The sequence below is a fragment of the Saimiri boliviensis genome, chromosome 1 (genome assembly GCF_048565385.1).
Source record: "Saimiri boliviensis isolate mSaiBol1 chromosome 1, mSaiBol1.pri, whole genome shotgun sequence".
Taxonomy (NCBI): domain Eukaryota; kingdom Metazoa; phylum Chordata; class Mammalia; order Primates; family Cebidae; genus Saimiri; species Saimiri boliviensis.
In genome coordinates this window covers 265,140,466-265,165,620 of record NC_133449.1, presented here as the reverse complement: position 1 = coordinate 265,165,620, position 25,155 = coordinate 265,140,466, and the positions used below count along the sequence as shown (strand labels likewise).

The window sequence follows — 25,155 nt, the reverse complement described above, 5'->3', positions numbered from 1 at the left end:
TTCAAGCAATTCTTCTGCCTCAGCCTCCTGAGCAGCTGGGACTACAGGCACACACCACCATGCCCGGATAATTTTTTGTATTTTAGTAGAGACAGGGTTTCACCATGTTGGCGAGGCTGGTCTCTCAAAGGGGTGGGATTACGGGCGTGAGCCATTGCATCCACCCCAGAGTGCCATTTTGGGAAAGATGACAAAAGTTCTGGAGATGGATATTGGTAATGGGTACATAAAATAAATATACTGAATGCCACTAAACTGTACACTTAAAAATAGTAAAATGTTAAATTTTATGATATATATTTTACCACAATTAAAAAATAATGAAATACGTGTGTATCATGTTTTCTGATGGAGGAAGGAACAAAAATGTGTATGGTAGAAAGAGTTAGGGAAATATACAATATCCATATTATCCTACTTTCCCAATCACCCTTTTTTTTTTTTTGAGGCAGGGTCTCACTCTGTCACCCAGGCTGGAGTGCAGTGGCATGACCTCAGCTCACCGCAACTTCCATCTCCCAGGCACAGGTGATCCTCCCAACTCAGCCCTCCAAAGTGCTAGTATTACAGGCATGAGCCATCACCCCTGAACCCAGCCACACTGATATTTTCATTACAAATCTATGCATACAGACAAAGTACATCTTACTAAGAAAAGTCTATTGTTTCCTAGTAAAGTAATACAATTTTACCGGGATCATTTACACTTAACTGATGAGAAGCAGTAATTTACCATGAAACTTCCTCTGCAGCTCCTGTTGCATTTGCTGGGGATTTCCGTTTTCAGGACGCATGAATCCTATCAGCCTCTGCTGCACTTTAGCAGTACTGAAACAGAAATTGCACAATGTGTGTGTTTATAACAGCTTTATTGAGATATAACACATACTTATACAGTATAATTCAGACATTTAATATGGATAATTTAAAAAAATAATTCGTAGCCGGGCGCAGTGGCTCAAGCCTGTAATCCCAGCACTTTGGGAGGCTGAGGCGGGTAGATCACAAGGTCAAGAGATCGAGACCATCCTGGTCAACTTGGTGAAACCCCGTCTCTACTAAAAATACAAAAAATTAGCTGGGCATGGTGGCGTGTGCCTGTAATCCCAGCTACTCAGGAGGCTGAGGCAGGAGAATTGCCTGAATCCAGGAGGCGGCGGAGGTTGCGGTGAGCCGAGATCGCGCCATTGCACTCCAGCCTGGGTAACAAGAGCGAAACTCCATCTCAAAAAAAATAATAATAATAAAAAAATAATAATTCGTAAGGTTGGACAACCATCACCATAAGGGCTGGTTGCCATGAAAAAAAAATTGACAAATTTAAGAAAGAATTCTTGGAATTAAAAATGTGACCCAAAAAAATTTATGAGACAGACTACACAGATGCTACCTAAAATGACTGAGATTAAATCAATTAAATGATTGAGAACATCAGCTATAAATTTCCTAATCTGTAGAAGAAAAAAGAACAAGCAAAAAGAGGGGGTAAAAGAGAAAAGGAAGGAAATTATGGAAGAGAAGAAACAAGGTAGATACAAGAGAGTTAATATGATTCTCCAAAAAGAATGGGACAGAAGAAATATAGACTGAGTATCCCTAATACAAAAAATCTAACATCTGAAATGCTCCCAAATCTGAAACTTTTTGCAGATCAGCACAATACTCAAAGGAAGTGCTCACTGGAGCATTTTGAATTCGAATTTTGGGAATAGGGATGCTCAACCAAAGTATAATACAAATATTTCAAAGTCCAAAAAAACGTGAAAGCCAAAACACCACTGGTTCCAAACAGTTTAGATGAAAAGACACTCAACGTGTACCACAATATATAAAAAACAATAGAAGAAAACTGACCAAAGCCAAGATTTCATCCTAAAGGCTGAGAGCTGTAAAGAAGATATACCTAAAGATATCATGTTGTGATTTTGAATTTCAGTAACAAAGGGAAAAAAAGCAAAAAAAAACCAAAAAACCTTTCAAAGTAAACACTAAGTCACTTACAAAGGAAAGAGAATCATACAGGTAACAGACTTTTTCACCCACAACATTAAGATTTGGGAAGAAAATGGTGTGAAGTTTATAGGAAGATCTGAGAAATGGTCTATCATCTTTTTTTTTTTTTGAGACGGAGTTTCGCTTGTTACCCAGGCTGGAGTGCAATGGCGCGATCTCAGCTCACCGCAACCTGCGCCTCCTGGGTTCAGGCAATTCTCCTGCCTCAGCCTCCTGAGGAGCTGGGATTATAGGCACGCGCCACCATGCCCAGCTAATTTTTTGTATTTTTAGTAGAGATGGGGTTTCACCATGTTGACCTGGATAGTCTTGATCTCTTGAGCTCGTGATCCACCCGCCTCGGCCTCCCAAAGTGCTGGGATTACAGGCTTGAGCCACCACACCCGGCCTGGTCTATTATCTTAAAATCCCATACTCATTGGCCAATAAAAAGAAGCAAAGTAGGCCGGGCGCGGTGGCTCAAGCCTGTAATCCCAGCACTTTGGGAGGCCGAGGCGGGTGGATCACGAGGTCGAGAGATCGAGACCATCCTGGTCAACATGGTGAAACCCCGTCTCTACTAAAAATACTAAAAATTAGCTGGGCATGGTGGCGCGTGCCTGTAATCCCAGCTACTCAGGAGGCTGAGGCAGGAGAATTGCCTGAACCCAGGAGGCAGAGGTTGCGGTGAGTCGAGATCGTGCCATTGCACTCCAGCCTGGGCAACAAGAGCGAAACTCCGTCTCAAAAAAAAAAAAAAAAAAAAAAAAAGGAGCAAAGTATTAATACATACTATAACATAAATCTCAAACATGAGCCCCCAAACACACTAAGTAAAAGAAGCCAGACTCAAAGACCGCACACTGCATGATTCTGTTTATATACCATGTCAAGAATAGGCACATCTACAGAGATAGAGCAGATCAGTAAGTGTCTGAGGCTAAGAAGTGGGCATGGAAAGTGACTGCTAATGGACATGAGGTGTGTCTCCTACATAACGGAAGTGTGCTAAAATTTGATAGTGGTGATGGTTTCACAATTCTATAAATGTATTAAAAGTTATTGAACTGAACATTTAAAATGAGTGAATTTAGCGGTATGTAAAGTAGAACTAAAAAATTTGTTAAAATAATTTCCATATTCAATGAAACTAATGTTGCGGGAATCCAGGGGTTGGTCAAAATGAGGACATGTATTGATAAAATTCTATTATTCAAGAAGAAAATGATATGATCATATCTGTAAAACACACTAAACATGTGACAAACTCACTTACTGAATATGTTAAACATATTCAAGAAGGGCTGGGTAGGGTGACTCATGCCTATAATCCCAGCATTTTTTGAGGCCAAGACAGGAGGATCACCTAAGCCCAGGAGTATGAAATCAATCTAGGCAACATAGTGAGACCTTGAATCTCCAAAATAGGAAATAAAAAAATTAGCTGAGAATGGTGGCATGTGCCTGTAGTCCCAGCTACTTTGTTTTTTGTTTTTTTTTTGAGACGGAGTTTCGCTCGTTACCCAGGCTGGAGTGCAATGGTTCGATCTCGGCTCACCGCAACCCCTGCCTCCTGGGTTCAGGCAATTCTCCTGCCTCAGCCTCCTGAGGAGCTGGGATTACAGGCACGCGCCACCATGTCCAGCTAGTTTTTTGCATTTTTAGTAGAGACGGGGTTTCACAATGTTGACCAGGATGGTCTCGATCTCTTGACCTCGTGATCCACCCGCCTCGGCCTCCCAAAGTGCTGGGATTACAGGCTTGAGCCACCGTGCCCGGCCAGTCCCAGCTACTTTGGAGGCTGAGCAGGGAGGATCACTTGAAGCTGAGAGGTCAAAGTTGCAATGCGCTGTGATGGTGCCACTGTATTCCAGCTTGGGCAACAGAATGAGATGCTGTCTCAAAAAAACAAAATAAAAAACACCTCAATAAGGGTGAATGCAGTGGTTCATGCCTGCCTGTAATCCCAGCATTCTGGGAAGCTGAGGAGGGAGCATCACTTGATGCCAAGAGTTTGAGACCAGCCTGGGCAACACAGTGAGACTCTATCTCTCAGAAAAAGAAGGAAAAAACAGTCAGGTGTGGCAGCACATGCCTGTAGCCTCAGCTACTCAGGAGGCTGAGTTTGAGGTTGCAGGGAACAATGATCACACCACTGCACTCCACTCTCAATGACAGAGCGAGAGCGAGAGCGAGAGAGCGAGAGAGAGAGTGAGAGGAGAGAGTGAGAGGAGAGAGAGAGAGAAGAGAGAGAGAGAGATTAGCTTGTGCAGTGAGGTGTAAGCAAGTAGAGCTAGAAAAGAAAAAACTATCTCTATTTGCAGACTACAGGACTGCATATATGAAAATTCAAGAAACATCAATTAAAAAAAAACCCTGCTAAAAACCAGAGATTACTAATTAAGAGAAATTAGAAGTAGATTACAACATTTACAAATAATTGCAGATGTAATGGTAAAATTTAATGAACTGTTTAGAGTATTAACAAAATATCACAATGTTAGAAGGAAAAAAAAAAAAAAAAAAAAAAAACTAAAACATCTGACAAGTAAAATTCCAGATAATTTGGAGGGAGATGGATGGCAGTAGAAGGCCAGGAAATTTAATAGATTTTGTGAAATTATTAATGTTGACTGAGATGCATGTCTGTTAGAATTTAAAACTAACTTATAGAGGAAGAAAAATCCTATGTGGAATTTCTTAATTGGTGTTTAAGGTAGAGAGAGGCCTGATCAATCTAATACAATAAGGAAATGGGAAAGGGAAGAAAGAAAATAAAAAGCACAAATTCAGGATGAGGAGAAAAAAAATCAAACATTTAACTAGGCCAGATGCAGTGGCTCATGCCTGTAATCCTAACACTTTGGGAGTCTGAAGCAGATGGATCATCTGAGGTCAGGAGATCGAGGTCAGCCTGGCCAACATGGTGAAACTCTGTCTCTACTAAAAATACAGAAATTAGCCAGGCATGGCAGTGTGGGGCTGTAGTCTCAGCTACTTGGAAGGCTGAGGCAGGAGAATCGCCTGAGCCAGGGAGTGAAGGTTGCAGTAGGCCGAGACTACCCCTCTGCACTGCAGCCTGGGTGTCAGAGCAAGACTCTGCCTCAAAAAAAGCCAAGCCAAACAAAACAAAAAAACTGATCCCAATAAAATGGGAAGGAGGTAAATTCTCCTACTTAAAAGATAAAGACAGCCAAGCATGGTGGCTTATGCCTGTAATCCCAGTGCGTTGAGAGGCTGAGGTGAAAGAATCACTTGAGCCTAGGGGTTGAGACCAGCCTGGGCAACACAGCGAAACCTTGTCCCTACAAAAAATTAGCTGAGTGTGATGGCACATGCCTGTAGTTCCAGCTACTCAGGAGGCTGAAGTGGGAGAATAGCCTGAGTCCAGAAGGTCAAAGCTGCAGCGTGCTGTAATTTTACTACTGTACTCCAGCCTGGGTGAGACCCTATCTCTTAAAAGAAGATAGAGATCTAAAACTGGGTTTAAAAAGTCAAAGGCAAAATCAATCCACATATTGTTCAAGATAAAGTGTTCCAAAGACTAAAAATAAAGGAAACTGGTATAACTTTTGCAGGAGACAACTAAATACTAGATATTTATACTTTATTGATTTTTATGATTCTGATTATTGTTTTTATGGGAGACGGAGTTTCACTCTGGTTGCCCAGTGCAATGTTGCAATCTCCACTCACTGCAACCTCTGCCTCCCGGGTTCAAGCGATTCTTCTACCTCAGTCTTTCAAGTAGCTGGGAATACAGGCATGTGCCCCAGTGCCCAGCTAATTTTGTATTTTTAGTAGAGACAGGGTTTCTGCATGTTGGTCAGGCTGGTCTCGAACTTCCAATCTCAGGTGATCCGCCCACCTTGGCCTCCCAAAGTGCTAGGATTACAGGTGGAATTACAGCTGGGAGGCTGAGGCAGGTGGATCACTTGAGGTCAAGAGTTCAAAACCAGCCTGGCCAACATGCAGAAACCCCATCTCTACTAAAAACACAAAAATTAGCCAGGTGTGGTGGTGCATGCATGTAATCCCAGCTACTCAGGAGGCTGAGGCAAGAGAATTGCTTGAACTTGGTAACAGGAGGTTGCAGTGAGCCGAGATTGCACCACTGCAATCCAGCCTGGACGACAGAGCAAGACTCCCGTCTCAGGAAAAATAAAAACAAAACAAAACAACAGAACACATATACACATACTAAGTATGAACAATGTTACATAAAAGTATACTTAATTAGACCCTATTTTTTGCTTTTAAATAACTGTATATTTATATATGCTTCATTATTTATTTATTTGTTTTTGCAGTGGCCCTGGCTTTAAGCAATCCTCCTGCCTTGGCTTCCCAAAGTGTTGAGATTATAGGTGTGAGCCACTCTTCTTGGCCTACATATGCTTTAAAAAGATTATACTGTAATACCTTGTTAACAATTCTAAGGAGTGATGTGACTCCTCAAATGCAATGTGATTTTTTTTTTTCAACAAAAAGTCCATATTATTTTAGAGGCTTACAAATGTCTATTTTTGCCAGGCATGGTGCATCACCTGAGGTTAGGAGTTTGAGACCAGCCTGGTCAACACAGTGAAATCTCATCTCTAAGAAAAATACAAAAGTTAGCTTGGCATGTTGGTGGGTACCTGTAATCTCAGCTACTTAGGAGGCTGAGGGAGGAAAATTCTTGAATACAGGAAGTGGAGGTTGCAGTGAGCTGAGATCGTGCCATTGCACTCCAGCCTGGGAGACAAGAACAAAATTCTGTCTCAAAAAAAAAAAAAAAGCCCTCAAAACCAAAAAAACCTAATGTCTATTCTTGGCTGGGCACAGTAGCTCATGCCTGTAATCTCAGCACGCTGGGAGGCTGAAGTGGGTGGATCACAAGGTCAGGAGTTTTTGACACCGGCCTGGTCAACATGGTGAAACCTCGTTTCCACTAAAAATACAAAGAATTACCTGGGCGTGGTGGTGCACACCTGTAATCCAAGCTACCTGGGAGGCTGAGGCAGGAGAATTGCTTTAACCCAGGAGGCGCAGGTTGCAGTGAGCCAAGATGGCGCCATTGCACTACAGCCTGGGCAACAGAGCAAGAGTCCACCTAAACACATGTCCACACAAAAACTTGCACAGGAATGCTCATATTGGCATTCTTACTAGCTAAAAAGGTAAAACAACTCAAATACCTATCAACTGATAAACTGAGAAATGAGACAATGTAGTAATACATGCGACAACATTCAAACCTTGAAAACATGCTTAGGGAAAGAAACAGACACCAAAGGTTATTTATTGCATACTTCCATTTATATAAATATTCAGAATAGGCAGATGTGTAGAGACAGAAAGTAGATTAGTGATTGCCAGGGACTGGGGGAAGGTCTGTGAATCAAAATGGCTGGTCATGTGCACAGAGCTTCTTCTTGGTGTGATGAAAATGTTCTAGAATTAGACAGTGGTGATGGCTGCAAATGCACCAAAAACCACTAAACTGTACACTTTAAAAGAAATAACTTTATAGTATGTAAATTATCAACAAAAAATACAATGAAAAGAAAAAAGTGAATTAATAAACCCTATTTATTCTTACTTTGGATTTCCTAATGGTCCTCCTGCAAACTGGGAGTTTCTGTCTAGAAATTCCTGCAAACCCTTTAGTTCTTGTAGCACTGACTCTAGCAGTTGGCAGGGAACACTACTTTCAATCTGTAAAAATGAAAGAATTTTCAAAGGTTTAAAAACACATCCTCTGTATAGTTATAAACAATTTTAATTTTGAAGTGATATCTCTATAAACAATAAAATTCTTTCTTGTATGAATTCACACCTGTTGCTCTGACTAAAGAGTGTCTACATACTGCCTCTCCTGCCAGTGACCCTGATGCATAATTTACATACAGTAAAACACAAATATTAAGCAAATATCTTGATTACTTTTACATTTTTGTATAGTCAATTTCCAACACCCAAGAAAGTTTCCTATGTTTCTTTGTAGTCATCAGTCATCCCACCTCTGAGGTAACTACTTTTCCTACTCTTATCAATATAGATTAATTTTGCAAGTTTTTAAACTTCATATAAATGGAATCATATACTGTGTTAGGCAAACACATTCTTATTCTTAGAAACTTGAACTTTTTTTTTTTTTGAGAGATGAAGTCTCGTACTTGCCCTGAAGTGCAGTGGTGTGGATCATATATTACTGCAGCCTCTACTTCCTAAGCTCAAGTTATCCTCCTGTCTCTGTCTCCTAATTAGCTGGAACTACTGGCACATGCTACCACATCTGACTAATTTTTATCTTATTTTATTTTGTAAAAACAGGATCTGGTCATATAGCCCTGGCTGGTCCTGAACTCCTGGGTTCAAGCCTTCAAAAGCACTGGGGTTACAAGCATGGACCATCATGCCCAGCCAGTGAACTTTAGAAGCATCAAAGTTAAAAACGTATTTGAGGCTGGAAGCTGCGGCTCATGCCTGTAATCCCAGCACTTTGGGAGGCCAAGGAAGGTGGAGCACAAGGTCAGGAGTTCAAGACCAGCCTGACCAATACCATCTCTACTAAAAATATCTCTCCATACAACTCCAGTTGTGAGCCTAGGAACAAAGCTTTTGCAAGTTTCTACTCTTTCTCAAGGAACCCTGCCACCACCAGCTAAATAATGTTCGGCTGGCCTGCTGGAAGATGAGAGATGTGAAACCCCCATCTCTACTAAAAATAAAAAAATTAGCTGGGCACAGTGGTGGGCATCTGTAATCCTAGCTACTTGGGAGGCTGAGGCAGGAGAACTGTTTGAACCCGAAAGGCTGAGGTTGCATAAGCCGAGATTGCACCATTGCACTCCAGCCTGGGCAACAGTGTGAGACTACATCTCAAACAATAAACAAATAAACAAATAAAACAAACATATATATCTGTGTGTGTGTATATATATATATATATATACACACACACACATATATTTGGTATCTTTTCATTTTAAAAAGAAAAAAGGCTTAAAATGAGTTGTGTTCATACTCCAGATTTTTGAAAAAAATTTCACTACCTGAAATTCTGATGATAGAAAGTTCTACAAAACGTTTTCTTTTTATTTTCCTGAGTAGCTGAAATTACAGACGCTTACCACCACACCTGCCTGTTTTGCATTTTTAGTAGGGATGGGGTCTCACCATGTTGGCCAGGCTGGTCTTGAACTCCTGGTCTCAAGTGATCCACCTGCCTCGGCCTCCCAAAGTGCTAGGAGTATAGGCTTGAGCCACCATGCCCAGCCACAGACTGCTTTAAGAAAACATTTTGAGCTGGGCGCGGTGGCTCAAGCCTGTAATCCCAGCGCTTTGAGAGGCCGAGGCGGGTGGATCACGAGGTCGAGAGATCGAGACCATCCTGGTCAACATGGTGAAACCCCGTCTCTACTAAAAATACAAAAAAATTAGCTGGGCATGGTGGCGCATGCCTGTAATCCCAGCTACTCAGGAGGCTGAGGCAGGAGAATTGCTTGAACCCAGGAGGCGGAGGTTGCGGTGAGCCGAGATCGCGCCATTGCACTCCAGCCTGGGTAACAAGAGCAAAACTCCGTCTCAAAAAAAAAAAAAAAAAAAAAAAAAAAAATTTTGGTCCCCGGCATGGTGCCTCATGCATCTACTCCCAGCACTTTGGGAGGCCAAGGTAGGCAGATCACCTGAGGTCAGGAGTTTGAGACCAGCCTGGCTAACATGGTAAAACCCTGTCTCTACTAAAGATACAAAAAATTAGCCGGGTCTGGTGGCGTGCACCTATAATCCCAGCTACTCGGGAGGCTGAGGCAGGAGAATCGCTTAAACCCAGGAGACAGAGACTGCAGTGAGCTGAGATCATGCCATTGCACTCCAGCCTGGGCAACAAGAGCAAAACTCTGTCTGGGTGGTGGGGGGTGAGCAGTTTGTAAAGTACGAAAATTCATGGAAATTATTGCTGGGCCCATGGGGTTTTTGTTCATACATATGTCAAAGTATTAAATAGTAAATTCTGAGCAATATTAAGTTGCTCGAATTATCCCTCATGACAACCTTATGAGGGAGATATATTACTCCCCTTATTTTACCATGAGGTATCAGGCTCTGAAATGTTATGTAATTTACTCATGTTCAGACAGTTAATCAATGTTAGAGATGAGATTTAAACCATAAGGTAAGCAGTTTGTTAGTCAAGAACGCAAACACATACATAAAAGAATAACCTGCCAGGCGTTGTCCCCCACTCCCACTGCCTATAATCTTAGCATTTTGGGAGGCCAAGGCAGTTGGATAGCTTGAGTCTAGGAGTTTGAGACCAGCCTGGGCAATAAGGTGAAACCCCCTGCCTACAAAAAATTAGCCATAGTGGCGCACACCTGTAGTTCCAGCTACTCAAGGAGCCTGACGTGGGAGGCTCACTTGACCCCAGGGGAGGTTGTAGTGAGCCAAGATTGGGCCACTGCACTCCAGCCTGGGTGACAGAGCAGGACCCTGTCTCAAAAAGGAAAAGTAAAAAAATAAATAAATAAATAACCATCACCATCTTATTTATGTAATATTAAGAAACATGAAACAATCTAAACATTTATACCATCAACTGGTTACATACAAATAACAGAGTAATATTATACACACTTACTGCAGTGATCTCTCTGTTGCCACTCTTGAATATTCTCTCCACAACTAAGCTTGCATCCCAAATATTTCTGGAACAAAAAATGTTTAATGATTGTACTGTAAATGAATAAAAACAATTACAATAAATTTCTTTCTCTAGGAACTCAATGGCTTTATTCAGTTTTTAAAACTTAGACGGGCGCAGTGGCTCAAGCCTGTAATCCCAGCACTTTGGGAAGCCGAGGTGGGTGGATCACGAGGTCAAGAGATAGAGACCATTCTGGTAAACATGGTGAAACCCCGTCTCTACTAAAAATACAAAAAATTAGCTGGGCATGGTGGCACATGCCTGTAATCCCAGCTACTCAGGAGGTTAAGGCAGGAGAATTGCCTGAACCCAGGAGGCGGAGGTTGCGGTGAGCCGAGATCGCGCCATTGTACTCCAGCCTGGGTAACAAGAGTGAAACTCTGTCTCAAAAAAAAAAAAAAACAAAAAAAAAAACACTTAGCAATTGTTTCATTTAATGTTTTTTACTAAGCTATCTAGAAGAATTGAATACTAGAAAATTGTCATACCTGATGTACCTAAGTTTTTCAGATAATGAAATATTGCTGAAGAAATATCAAAAGGCTCTGTATAATAAATTGTAAACAGGAAATTTACACAGGGGCTCTGTACTGTTTCACATTTTTAAGCAAATGAGATGAATGAAATCATACATCTCAAATCTAAGAGAAATATATACTAGGCATGATAGCTAACTAAGATGATGTAACAGAATGCAAAAAACCCACATTTCTTTATCCTTCTCTATATCCACCCCCTTTGCAGTATGATTTTAATGTCTCTCCCCTAAAAGTTGGTCTATTTCCCACCTTTTAAATCTGGATTGGCCCTGCAACTTCCCTCTGGCCAAGTGAATGAGGCGGAAAAGTGCATGGTAAGCCAGTTGTGAGCCTAGGAATAAAGCTTTTTCAAGTTTCTACTCTTCCCCAAGGAACCCTGCCACCACCAGCTAAATAATGTTTGGCTGGCCTGCTGGAGGATGAGAAACCATGTGGAGAACAATGAAGCTGTTTCAGCTGAGGGCATTATAGACCAGCTGGAAATATAACCTTGAACATATGAGAGTCTAGCCAAGATAAGCATACCTCTCTTCAACTTCACAACTGATTGTTTATCCTTGAGTTAACCCAGGAAAACAAGAACTGCCCTGTTGAACTGTAGACACCTGTCATTGAGTTATGGGGGAAGTTTGTAACACTGTACATCAATATGTACATAGATATACAGTTGAATTTTGAACAATATGGGCTTGAATTGGGTGGGTCCACTTATATACAGATACTTTTCCTACCTATGCTGCCCTGGTATATCAAAACCAACCATTCCTCTTCCTACTCCTCAGCCTACTCAGTGTGAAGACAAGGATTACGACCTTTATGGTGGTCCACTGGCACTTTATGAATATTAAGTATATTTTATCTTCCTTATGATTTTCTTAATATTTTCTTCTCTAGCTTTATTGTAAGAATACAGTGTATAATACACATAACACAAAATATCACTGTTACAGCTGTTTAAGAATTTGTCTAGCAGGTGGTTTTCTGGTTTTTACCAGACGTCCCGACACTCCCATACCATGCAAAAGTTGAAAAAAGAAAACACAAAAAACATACAAAATATGTGTTAATTGATTACTTACGTTATCAGTGAGGCTTCTAGACAGTAGGATATAAGTAGTTAAGAAAGTCAAAAGTTATACGTGAATTGCTGACTGCATGAGGGTTGAGGAAGTGTGGTTGGCACCCCCTAACCCCTGCGTTAAGGAACAACCATATTTTGATGCTACACACACGCACAAACATAGATCATGAGAGAGTGAGAGAAATAAAACACAGCAATGAATATAGTTAGATAATAAAAACTGAATGACAGAAAAGTTTTGCTGATGAACAAGTGAGCTAAAACTAAAATTTAATAGGAATAAATGATATCCCAAATTCAGAGTTAAAAATATTTAGGCTGGGCGCAGTGGCTCAAGCCTGTAATCCCAGCACTTTGGGAGGCCAAGGCGGGTGGATCACGAGGTCGAGAGATCGAGACCATCCTGGTCAACATGGTGAAACCCCGTCTCTACTAAAAATACAAAAAAATTAGCTGGGCATGGTGGTGCGTGCCTGTAATCCCAGCTACTCAGGAGGCTGAGGCAGGAGAATTGCCTGAACCCAGGAGGCGGAGGTTGCGGTGAGCCAAGATCGTGCCATTGCACTCCAGCCTAGGTAACAAGAGTGAAACTCTGTCTCAAAAAAAAAAAAAAAAAAAAAAAAAAAAATTAACTACTAAAGATGGGACAAGGTGAGCAACAGTTCATTATTTCATGACAAACTTACCCCATAATCCGAGAAAAGTAAATGCAAATACCATTGTGTTTTCCAGAGTACACAATCTCTGGTCCAGTCACACAGCTCATATTTGTGGCCTGAGTTGCTGGGTTTCCTAGAGCACACACTGGAGTTGACATGGCAGGAGGCTGTATACCTTGTACACACATAAGAAAAACAAATCTCTTAAAAATAGAAAACATAAAATTCAGAATTCTCAATTAACCCAAGTTCATGTATCTAGACACAAAGGCAGGGGTACTTACAAAAATAATGAAATACACAGATATTTAATTTGGTTTTCCTTAATAAGAAGAGAGATTTAAATGTGGATGGGCACTCCCAGGTAGACTTGCAAGTGTTCACAATGAAGAATGTAAAGGAAAGAAATTTGCAATCACTGCTTGTAATGCTAAGTGTGAAACAGAACTACTTACACAGATTTTAGGGTCCAATTTAATCCTGGTACCCTAATAATGGGCTTTCCAGGCATAATATAAGAGGAGCTCCTCCTAAATAAAAGGATTCACATTCAAATGCCAAAACTTGCTGGGACATCAATTCTAAAATGATATTTACCTTCAAGGGAATAAGGCAAGTTAATCTGTTTCGCAGTAAGCAATAAGGATAACTCATAATGATAGCATTTCAAAAGAACAGTAGTAGCAATCCAAAACAAAGAAAAGAGGTACCATGAGATGGTGTTCCCAAAAAGGATGGATTTGGATAGGGACTACCACTAGGAACAGGAGAACCTAAAAAGGGAAGGAATATAAAGAGTTAGAAAGCACATCTCAATGTTGTGAATGTGATCAAAATTAGATACAGAAGCTATTTCCTTTTTTTTTTTTTGAGATAAGGCCTCCTTCTGTGGTTGAGGCTGGAGTATAGTGGCATGACCTCTGCCTCCCAGGTTTAAGTGATTCTCCCATCTCAGCCTCCTGAGTAGCTGGGATTATAGGCTGACACCACCACAGGCCAATTAATTTTTATACTTTTAGTAGACACAGGGTTTTACCATATTGGTCAGGCTGATCTCTAACTACCAGCCACAGGTGATCACCCACTTCAGCCAACTAAAGTATGGGAATTACAGGTGTGAGCCACTGTGCCTGGCCACAGAAGCTATTTCTTTTTTTTTTTTTTTTTTTGAGACAGAGTTTTGCTTTTGTTACCCAGGCTGGAGTGCAATGGCGCGATCTCGGCTCACCGCAACCTCCACCTCCTGAGTTCAGTCAATTCTCCTGCCTCAGCCTCTTGAGTAGCTGGGATTACAGGCATGCGCCACCCATGTCCAGCTAATTTTTTGTATTTTTAGTAGAGGCGGGGTTTCACCATGTTGACCAGGATGGTCTCGATCTCTCGACCTTGTGATCCACCCGCGTCGGCCTCCCAAAGTGCTGGGATTACACGGTTGAGCAACCGCGCCCGGCCACAGAAGCTATTTCTAAGCATAAAAAGGAGTTACATTGTCCATGATATATGCAAGAATTAGGGACTCATCTCCTAGAAACTTTCTAACAACTCCCACCTTGGAAAACACTGATGTGCCAGTTAATTATTATTAAATCATTCATTTCTTTCCCTCTGAATATATGGCAAATGAGTTACATAAATCTGTTGGTCACATCTTACTTCGTTTCCTACCATACATTAAGGATTCAATATTAATATAGCACTTTTAAGAGTCAGAATCATGGCTGAGCGCGGTGGCTCAGGCCTGTAATCCCAGCACTTTGGGAGGCTGAGGCGGGTGGATCATGAGGTCAAGAGATCGAGACCATCCTGGTAAACATGGTGAAACCCCATCTCTACTAAAAAAAAAAAAAAAAAAAAAAAAATTAGCTGGGCATGGTGGCGCATGCCTGTAATCCCAGCTACTCAGGAGGATGAGGCAGGAGAATTGCCTGAACACCCAGGAGGCGGAGGTTGTGGTCAGCCGAGATCACGCCATTGCACTCCAGCCTGGATAACAAGAGTGAAACTCCGTCTCAAAAAAAAAAAAAAAAAAAAGAGTCAGAATCTATAGAGGTATTCACCAATTACACAGTAGCAGTAAATAAAACATAATTTAAAAAGGTTTATTGACAAAAATTGCTATAAAGGTTCTAAGATTCAAATGATTAGAAGCAATTTCAGTTCAATGTTTCATACTCACTAGAATAGACAGGAGACCCCAACATGGGACCAACATTACTCGGAGGGGGAAGAGTGGTTGGAAATCTCATCTGTGCTTCACCACCATACCTATTTTTATGACAAGAGGTTGAGTTTATTCAGCAAAACAAACCATCCATCTTCAAAACTGGAATTGTTCCTTTTCCTGCTTAGCTTCTATATAAATACTTTAAGCATTACAAACTTTAACGTATTGTGCTAACAGTGAAATATATACATAAGACTTATAATAAATATTTATTCAGTAAATGCGGACATGAAATTGCTACCAGAAAGAATTATATGGGAGTCTGGTAACTTCTAAGAAAAAGATACGCAATGCATAGAATTTACTTTGTGAGTAAATGGCATTTGATTTTCATACTAGGTTATGGTTAGATACTACTTTAAAAAACATTTCTAACCAAATTACATTTCAAATTCTTAAATATTTTCCAAATAGAAACATCTCTTTGGTACCAAGTTTCCTTAAAGTAACTCAGAAGCCTTCAATACTAATGATACCTATTAAGTAGAATTGGCATAGTGTTTAGGGAGGTAAAAAAGATAGATGAGATAGTAACTGAAGTAGAACAAAGTGTAGAAGGTAGACAAAAAGTTACAGAACAGAATCCAGAGTTAAAGTAATAATGCATAAACTATGCTAATTTAGTTGCCTCTATAACTATTATAATCTCTCCAGATTTCACCCTTCTGCAAATGAATTTTGATAATTTGCCTACATAGTCACTTAACTGTTTGGCAAGGCTTTAATTTATCACATTGATAATAAAATCATTTTTAAAAAGTGGCCAAGTAAACAAACAAATCTTTCATATACCTAAAGAAAGCCCGAGTAGCCCAGGCAGACACTTCTCTATCACAGGCAGCAGTGGAGCAAGCAAGAATAAGGCAAGTTGCACAAGCCTGGTCTTCCTGTAAAAAGAGGAATGTTAGCCCTATATTAAATATAAACATTTAAAATTATTTGTGTACTACTAGATGCAGTATTAAAGTCTGTATCTAGCCTAGAGCGGGTGTTCAATAAGTACTTGCTAACTGAATGAAATCAGTTAGTGTAAAAAGACAAGTAAACTAAGCTGGTTTTATTTTAAGTTCATCATAAGCACCAGGATTACAGGATGCTTTCTCTTCCTTTTCACCTAGATTCTGACTTAGTTTTGGGCTTATGTCTCCAATTTTCTTCCTGTGGTCTTTCTACTTTCTAGGAAATGACAATTAAGTGGTAGCATTGAATATCTACCATGCGTCAGGTACTATTTTAAAAGTTTGGCATATATTAATCCTCATACCACATACTATTATAATGTATAAGGAAACTGAAACCAAGAGAATTCAAGTAATTTACTTCAGTGGTAGAGGTGGGATTTTTAATGTAGCTGCTTTGAATCCAGAGTTTGTATACTTAACTTTAAACTACTCGCAATTTTAACCATACCAATTCTAGTTATGGCTCTGAAATACTCAGGTCTCTACACTGTTGCCTCAAGTTTCTTCCTCATGTCGTTAAGCCAAAACAAACAAAAAAGAACTTGTCCCTAAATGTCTTGTGCCTTTAATGAAAGGCACTTATCACATAACTTGAACAAGAAACTATTACTAGCAGACTTCAATAGGAATTTATCAACAACAGAGAATAAAAATCTGAACACTTACTACAAGACTTACATTAACCCTGTTTTCAAATGTCAGTTCATATGCAATTACTTAGGTAAAGAAAGGAATATTGTTAAGATTATCTGTTTATTACAGTATTCCAGTCCCAATTTACATAAACTATGACTCCCATTTAAAATATCATCACATTTTCTAAAACTACATATAATTACCTGATGTAATTTAAAGAATCTTTCAATCTCTTCTCCATCTCCACCCACATTACTCACAAGTAGATGCCTCAGTTGATCTACAGGTCTAAGTTTATGAAACATAAGGCTCCCCTAAGAAATTTGAAAAAAGAACATGAATAATAGATTTACCAAGATTGGCGGGTAGCATCTGACCTTGCTACCTTATTTGATAAAATCAATCAAACAAACAAACAAAAAACCCTTTCAACAATACCAAGTAAGCTGGGCGTGGTGGCTCACACTTGTAATTCTAGCACTTCTAGCAGCTGAGGCAGAAGGATTGGTTGAGGTGATATGCAAAGTACAACTGGTCAAAAAAACCATCTGCATCTCAACTCAACCTCCAGTAGATCTATATCTCTATAAAGAAAACTTAATACAATTGCCCCTACAAAGCTGCCCCTTAAACCAGAGAATTAAAGTTAGATTATTAATTAATCATGTCACTACTATTTATATCAATTTAATAAAAAAAAAAGAGTTAGATCCATATTCGTACCTTAAACCAGGATAAATTCCAAATAGAGCAGAAGGCTTAAAGTACAAAATAAAACTATCATAGTATTAGACTGGTATAAAAGCAACCGAGGTTTTTGCCATTACAATCAATGGTGAAAACCTCAATTATTTTTCCACCAACCAATAAACAAAAGGAACTATGAGTGGATTCTTTTATAAACCTTAGTGAGAAGCTTTTCAACTCTGACATATTTCAAATGATGGCTGGGAAGATTGGCTCTCCCCTGTAATCCCAGCACTTTAGGAGGCTGAGGTGGGTGGACAGCTTGAGCTTAGGAGTTTGAGACTGGCCTGGACAACAGAGTGAGATCCTGTGGCTACAGAAAATGAGAAAATTAACTGGGTGTGGTGGCAAACGCCTATAGTCCCAGCTACTCAGGAGGCTGAGGTGGGAGGATTCCTTGAGCCTGGGAGGCAGAGGTTGCAGTAAGCTGAGACTGTGCCACTGCACTCGATCTTGAATGACAGAGTAACACCCTGTCTCAAAATAAAATAAAAACATCAAATAATAACCTTTAACTTTGACTATTTATAAACTTGTGTGCCTGGGAAAAATCTCAATAAACAAAGTCAAATAACAAACCAGAGAAAATATTTTAGGATAAAATCACAAAAATGTAAGTTTCCTTGATACATAAATTTTGATTCTACAAATGAAAGAACTCAATAGAAAAGTTGATACAGAATAAGAACAGATAGGTCACAGAAATATAAATATGAAAAGAGAGGCTGGGCATGGTGGCTCATGCCTGTAATCTCAGCACTTTGGAAGGCTGAGGCAGGTGTCACCTGAGGTCAGCAGTCCAAGACCAGCCCGGCTAACATGGAGAAACCCTGTCTCTACTAAAAATACAGAAAATTGCTGGGCATGGTAGCATGTGCCTGCCTATAATCCCAGCTACTTGGGAGGCTGAGGTAGGAGAATCGCTTGAACCTGGGAGGCAGATGTTGCAGTGAGCCGAAATTGGGTCACCATGCTCTAGCCTGGGTGACAAAGCAAGATTCAGTCTCAAAAAAACGAAAAAGCCAGGCGCGGTGGCTCAAGCCTGTAATCCCAGCACTTTGGGAGGCCGAGGCGGGTGGATCACAAGGTCGAGAGATCGAGACCATCCTGGTCAACATGGTGAAACCCCGTCTCTACTAAAAGTGCAAAAAATTAGCGGGGCATGGTGGCACGTGCCTGTAATCCCAGCTACTCAGGAGGCTGAGGCAGGAGAATTGCCTGAGCCCAGGAAGCGGAGGTTGCAGTGAGCCGAGATCGCGCCATTGCACTGCAGCCTGGGTAACAAGGGCGAAACTCCGTCTCAAAAAAAAAAAAAAAAAAAAAAATGCCGGGCGCGGTGGCTCAAGCCTGTAATCCCAGCACTTTGGGAGGCCGAGGCGGGTGGATCATGAGGTCAAGAGATCGAGACCATCCTGGTCAACATGGTGAAACCCCGTCTCTACTAAAAATACAAAAAATTAGCTGGGCATGGTGGCGTGTGCCTGTAATCCCAGCTACTCAGGAGGCGGAGGCAGGAAAATTGCCTGAACCCAGGAAGCGGAGGTTGCGGTGAGCCGAGATCTCGCCATTGCACACCAGCCTGGGTAACAAGAGCGAAACTCTGCCTCAAAAAAAAAAAAAAAAAAAAAAAGAGAGAGAGAGGCCGGGCGCGGTGGCTCAAGCCTGTAATCTCAGCACTTTGGGAGTCTGGGGCCGGTGGATCATGAGGTCAAGAGATCGAGACCGTCCTGGTCAACATGGTGAAACCTCGTCTCTACTAAAAATACAAAAAATTAGCTAGGCATGGTGGCACGTGCCTGTAATCCCAGCTACTCGGGAGGCTGAGGCAGGAGAATTGCCTGAACCCAGGAGGCGGAGGTTGCGGTGAGCCGAGATCGCTCCATTGCACTCCAGCCTGGGTAACAAGAGTGAAACTCCGTCTCAAAAAAAAAAGAAAAGAAAAGAAACTGAGTCAGGTAGGAGGGGGTGAGGAATAAAAAAATTACAATTTACACTATTCAGGTGTTGACACTAAAAGTCAGACTTCACCACTATGCCACATATTCATGTAATAAAAAAATGCATTTGTACCACTTAAATCTATTTGAAAATACAAAAAAAAAAAAAAAAAAAAGAGGCCGGGCGCGGTGGCTCAAGCCTGTAATCCCAGCACTTTGGGAGGCCGAGGCGGGTGGATCACGAGGTCGAGAGATCGAGACCATCCTGGTCAACATGGTGAAACCCCGTCTCTACTAAAAACACAAAAAAGTAGCTGGGCATGGTGGTGCGTGCCTGTAATCCCAGCTACTCAGGAGGCTGAGGCAGGAGAATTGCCTGAACCCAGGAGGCGGAGGTTGCGGTGAGCCGAGATCGCGCCATTGCACTCCAGCCTGGGTAACAAGAGCGAAACTCCGTCTCAAAAAAAAAAAAAAAAGAGAGAGAGAGACAGACAGTCTCTTAATAAGGAAGCATATGGTACGTAGAGAAGCTTTGAGGAAACTGGCATTCACAAGCATCAGTATTGAATATATAGAGGGAATTCTGGCAATAACTATCAAAATGATAAATGTATATAAATGTATTATTAATATCTTAGCAGATAGTAATATATTATTACTATAGCTTTATTGACATACATGCAAGATAATACATATTATATGCACAAGGTTTGTTTTTAGATGGAGTATTGCTCTTGCTATTATTGTCTATGCTGAAGTGCAATGGCTTCATCTTGGGTCAGTGCAACCTCTGCCTCCCAGGTTCAAGTGACTCTCCTGGCTCAGCTTCCCAAGTAGCTGGAAATATAGGCATGTACCACCATGCCTATATTTTTGTTTTTAGTAGAGCTGGGAGTTTTGCCATGTTGGCCAGGCTGGTCTCAAACTCCTGACCTCAGGTGACCTACCTGTCTCGGCCTCCCAAAGTGCTGGGATTACGGGAATGAGCCACTGTGGCCGGCCACAAGGTTGTATTTTTAAAATGTATTTTTTTTCATTTTTGAGACAGGGTCTCATTCTGTTACCCAGGTTGGAATGCAGTGGTGCAAACTTGGCTCACTTGCTACCACTGCCTCCTGGGCTCAGGTGATCCTCCCACCTCAGCCTCCAGAGTATCAGGGACACAGAGTAGCGGGGACAATAGACACGTGCCACCATACCTGGCTAATCTGTGTATTTTTTGCTGAGACAGGATTTCGCCATGTTGCCCAGCTGGTCTCGAACTCCTGGGCTCAAGTGATCCACCCACCTCAGCCTCTGAAAGTGCTGGGATTACAGGCATGAGCTACTGCAACCAGCCAAGGTTGTATTTTGAGTAGCAAAGAAATCCATTAATCGGGGTCTAGTTGGTTGGGCGAAGTAGCTCTCGCTTGTAAATCCCAGCACTTTGGGAGGCCGAGGCAGGTGGATCACCTGACATCATGAGTTTGAGACCAGCCTGGCCAACATGGTGAAACCCTGTCTCTGCTAAAAATACAAAAATTAGCCAGGCTTGGTGGCAGGCACCTGTAATCCCAGCTACTCAGAAGGCTGAGGCAGAATAATCACTTGAACCCAGGAGGCAGAGATTGCAGTGGGCCAAGATGGTGCCACTGCCCTCCAGTCTGGGTGAGAGAGAGACTCCATCTCATTAAAAACAAACAAACAAACAAACAAACAAAAAATGGGGGTCTAGTTAAATCTAGTACTTCCATACAAAGTGATACCTTTGAAATATAGAGAAAGTATTTATATATGAATATTGAAAGATCTCAAAAGTATATTTCTGAAATATAAAAAGCATGGTATAGGACAGTGTATATGCTACTATTTGTTCAAACAATATCTATATTGTTTTTACATCCATAATATATCCCTGGAAGATACTATCGAAATGGGTGTCTAGAGGAAAGAGACCTGGACTGGATGGGAGATTTTACTCTATATTTTCCTCTATTAACCATAAAAATTTCATCAATACATTAGTATATAAAAATTAAAATACGGCCGGGCGCGGTGGCTCAAGCCTGTAATCCCAGCACTTTGGGAGGCCGAGGCGGGTGGATCACGAGGTCGAGAGATCGAGACCATCCTGGTCAACATGGTGAAACCCTGTCTCCACTAAAAATACAAAAATTAGCTGGGCATGGTGGCGTGTGCCTGTAATCCCAGCTACTCAGGAGGCTGAGGCAGGAGAATTGCCTGAGCCCAGGAGGCGGAGGTTGCGGTAAGCCGAGATCGTGCCATTGCACTCCAGCCTGGGTAACAAGAACGAAACTCCGTCTCAAAAAAAAAAAAAAAAAAAAAAAATTAAAATAGAAAAAAAATATTTTTAAGATGAGGTCTCGCTCTGTTGCCTAGGCTAAAGTGCAGAGGCATGATCAAAGCTCACTATATAGCCTTGAACTCCTTTTTCAAGCAATCTTCCTACTTCAGCCTTCCAAGTAGTTAGGACACCAGGTGCACCACACCACCCTGCCGAGCTAATTTTTGTTTTTACTTTTTATAGAGACGGAGTCTCACTCTGTTGACCAGGCTGATCTGAAACCCTTAGCCCCAAGTGATCCTCCCACTTCAGCCTACCCAAGTGCTGAGATTATAAGCATGGGCCGTGGCATCAGGCCAGCTTATAGTTTATGTTGCTAAACACTAGTGACAGAAATGCTACTTTAAAAAATTTTAGCACTCATAAAGAGCTGGGTTTGTTTTTGTTGAGACAGAGTCTCGCTCTGTCGCCCAGGGTAGATGGAGTGCAGTGGCATGATCTCAGCTCACTGCGACCTCCACCTCAATCTTCTACCTCAGCCTCCCAAATAATTGGGATTACAGGCACCCGCTACCATGCCCACCTGATTTTTATATTTTTAGTAGAGACAGCGTTTCACTATGTTTGTCAGGATGGTCTTAATCTCTTGACCTCGTGATGCATCCGCCTCAGCCTCCCAAAGTGCTGGGATTATAGGCTCGAGCCATCGTGCCTGGCCTTTTAAATTTCTTTAAATCTTTGAGATGGTGTCCCACTCTGTCACCCAGGCTGGAGAGCAGAGCAGTGATCTTGGCTCACTGTAACTTGAGTCCCAGGCTCAAGCAATCCTCCCATCTCAGACCTGAGTAACTGGAACTACAGGTGCTCATCACCATGCCCAAGTAATTTTTATGTATTTTTTGTAGAGACAGGGTTTCGCCATATTGACTAGGGTGGTCTCAAGACTCAAGCAATCCACCTCCCTTAGCCTCCCAAAGTGCTGAGATTACAGGTGTGAGCGACCTCACCTGGCCTTGAGCTGGATTTTTGGAGCATTTCTGGTATTATAAAGTATTATTTCAGAATACTATAAGAGTAAACATTCCTAAGTACTTAAGAAAGTGATTCCATTGGATTGGGCATGGTGGCCTATGCCTGTAATCCCAGCACTTTGGGAGGCTGAGGTGGGTGGATCACCTGAGGTTAGGAGTTCGAGACCAGCCTGGCCAACATGGTGAAATACCATCTCTACTAAAAATACAAAAGTTAGCCAGGCGTGGTGGTGCATTCCTGTAATCCCAGCTACTTGGGAGGCTGAGGCAGGACAACTGCTTGAACCCAGGAAGCGGAGGTTGCAGTAAGCTGAGGTCATGTCACTGCACTCCAACCTGGGTGACAGAGTAAGACTCTGTCTCAAAAAAAAGGCCAGGCACAGTGGCTCATGCCTGTAATCCCAGCACTTTGGGAGGCTGAGGAGGCAGGCAGGTCATCTACGGTCAGGAGTTTAAGACCAGCCTGACCAACATGGTGAAACCCCCATCTCTACTAAAAATACAAAAATTAACTGGGTGTGGTCACATGTGCCTGTAGTCCCAGCTACTCAGGCAGGAGAATCACTTGAACCCGGGAGGCAGAGGTTGCAGTGAGCCGAGATCACGCCACTGCACTCCAATCTGGGGGACAGAGCAAGACTCCGTTCTCAAAAAAACACAAAAACAAAAAAACGCAAAAAACTTTCATTAAGTTGTTAACTTCAGAGTCCTTCACAAAAATATTAAATAATCACTTCTTTTTGTCACTACCATAACAGAGTACATACATACCTGTGCTGAGAGGAGAACAAATTTCTTTGGAGGTAACATGTGCTGCTGTACAACAACTGGTGAATCAGTTATTGGAATATGATCCTTATTTAAGGGTGTAATTATCTTATCTACTTTCAATTCATCTATCGCAGAAAGAGCCCAGGAATGACCATCAACACGGGTTGTCATCTGTGTAAAAGAAATAAATGTTTTACATATCATATTGAAATTATACAATGCAAAAGAAAAAACTACAGACAACAAAGATGTAAATGTAATAAATTAATAGTACATGAATATTTTTAAAAGTATGTATGTAATTTTCTACTATCATTTTTTTTTATCAGGTATTTTCTGGGTTTTTTGAGACAGCATCTCACTGTCACCCAAACCGAAGTGCAGTGGCATAATCACAGCTGACTGTAGCCTCCACCTCCCTGGGTTGATTCTTCCACCTCAACCTCCCAAATACCTGGGACTACAGAATGCCACCACATCCAGCTAATTTTTCTGTTTTGTATAGACAGGGTTTTACCATGTTGCCCAGGATGTTCTCGAACTTAAACACATAGGTTGATGTAATCTGCCCATCTTGGCCTCTCAAAGTGCTATCAGGAATTTTCTTTGTTTTTTTCTGAGATGGAATCTTACCCTTTCACTGAGGCTGTAGTGCAGTGGCTCAATCAGAGCCCACTACAACACCTGCCTCCTGGGTTCAAGCGATTCTCCTGCCTCAGCCTTCCACCACCACATCCAGATAATTTTTGCATTGTTAGTAGAGACGGGGTTTCGAGTTTTGCCACACTGGCCAGGCTGGTCTCGAACTCCTGACCTCAGGTGATCTGCCTGCCTTGGCCTCCCAAAGTGCTAGGATTAAATGAGCCACCGTGCCCAGCCATAAACAGGCATTTTCTATACTAATACATAAATCTTTTTCTACTAGAGGACAAGGGTAGACTTTCCTTAAGATAAACTAAATACTATTTAATAAAATTATAATCCTCTCAACCAAATAATTAACTTCTACCATCATTCCAGGATAGATTGTATCAGCTAAGCTAAGATACAATCTTTCCTTTAAAAAGTATTTTACCAACCTGGGCAACATAATGAATCCCCATCTCTACAAAAATTAAAAAACTACCTGGGTGTGGTGGTGTGTGCCTGCATGCCTAGCAACTCAGAAGGCTGGGGTAGGAGGACTGCTTGAACCCAGGAGTCTTGAGGTTAAACTGAGCTATCATGCCACTGCATTTCACTCTGGGTGACAGAGCAAGACTCTGTCTCAGGGGGAAAAAAAAAAAAGGGGGATTTTAATCCTTTAAAACACTTTATAATAAAAAATTTCAAGCAGCCAAAAATGTAGAAAATACAGTAAAAGTCCACATGCTCAATACCTACTTTCAACAATTGTTAGCAGTTTGCCTGCATTTTTTTGTTTTATTATACTATTCGAAAGTTTAGACATCATTTATCACTAACAAATACTTTTGCACATATCTCCTAATAATAAGAATGTTTTCTTACAAACCATACAATAGTAACATTTTAAAATGTTACTGGCTGGGCGAGGTGGCTCATGCCTGTAATCCCGGCATTTTGGGAGACCAAGGCAGGT

General features: G+C 41.4%; 1 protein-coding gene and 1 non-coding gene across 3 annotated transcripts in view; one reads left to right on the top strand and one right to left on the bottom strand.

The window, feature by feature from the left end:
• Positions 1-25,155, bottom strand: part of NUP155 (nucleoporin 155) — an 89,858-nt gene that overhangs the window by 30,809 nt on the left and 33,894 nt on the right. For both annotated transcript variants that reach the window (XM_039469892.2, XM_039469899.2), the window contains 9 exons: positions 23,556-23,726; positions 16,989-17,099; positions 15,980-16,074; positions 15,140-15,228; positions 13,674-13,736; positions 12,991-13,138; positions 10,619-10,685; positions 7,577-7,692; positions 734-828 (listed from right to left, as the gene is read on the bottom strand). In XM_039469892.2, the coding sequence (XP_039325826.1) occupies positions 734-828; positions 7,577-7,692; positions 10,619-10,685; positions 12,991-13,138; positions 13,674-13,736; positions 15,140-15,228; positions 15,980-16,074; positions 16,989-17,099; positions 23,556-23,726 (955 nt within the window). The remainder of the gene's footprint in view (positions 1-733; positions 829-7,576; positions 7,693-10,618; positions 10,686-12,990; positions 13,139-13,673; positions 13,737-15,139; positions 15,229-15,979; positions 16,075-16,988; positions 17,100-23,555; positions 23,727-25,155) is intronic.
• Positions 12,163-12,227, top strand: LOC120365725 (U7 small nuclear RNA). The gene has a single exon (XR_005580595.1). It is a non-coding gene; the product is annotated as a U7 small nuclear RNA (small nuclear RNA).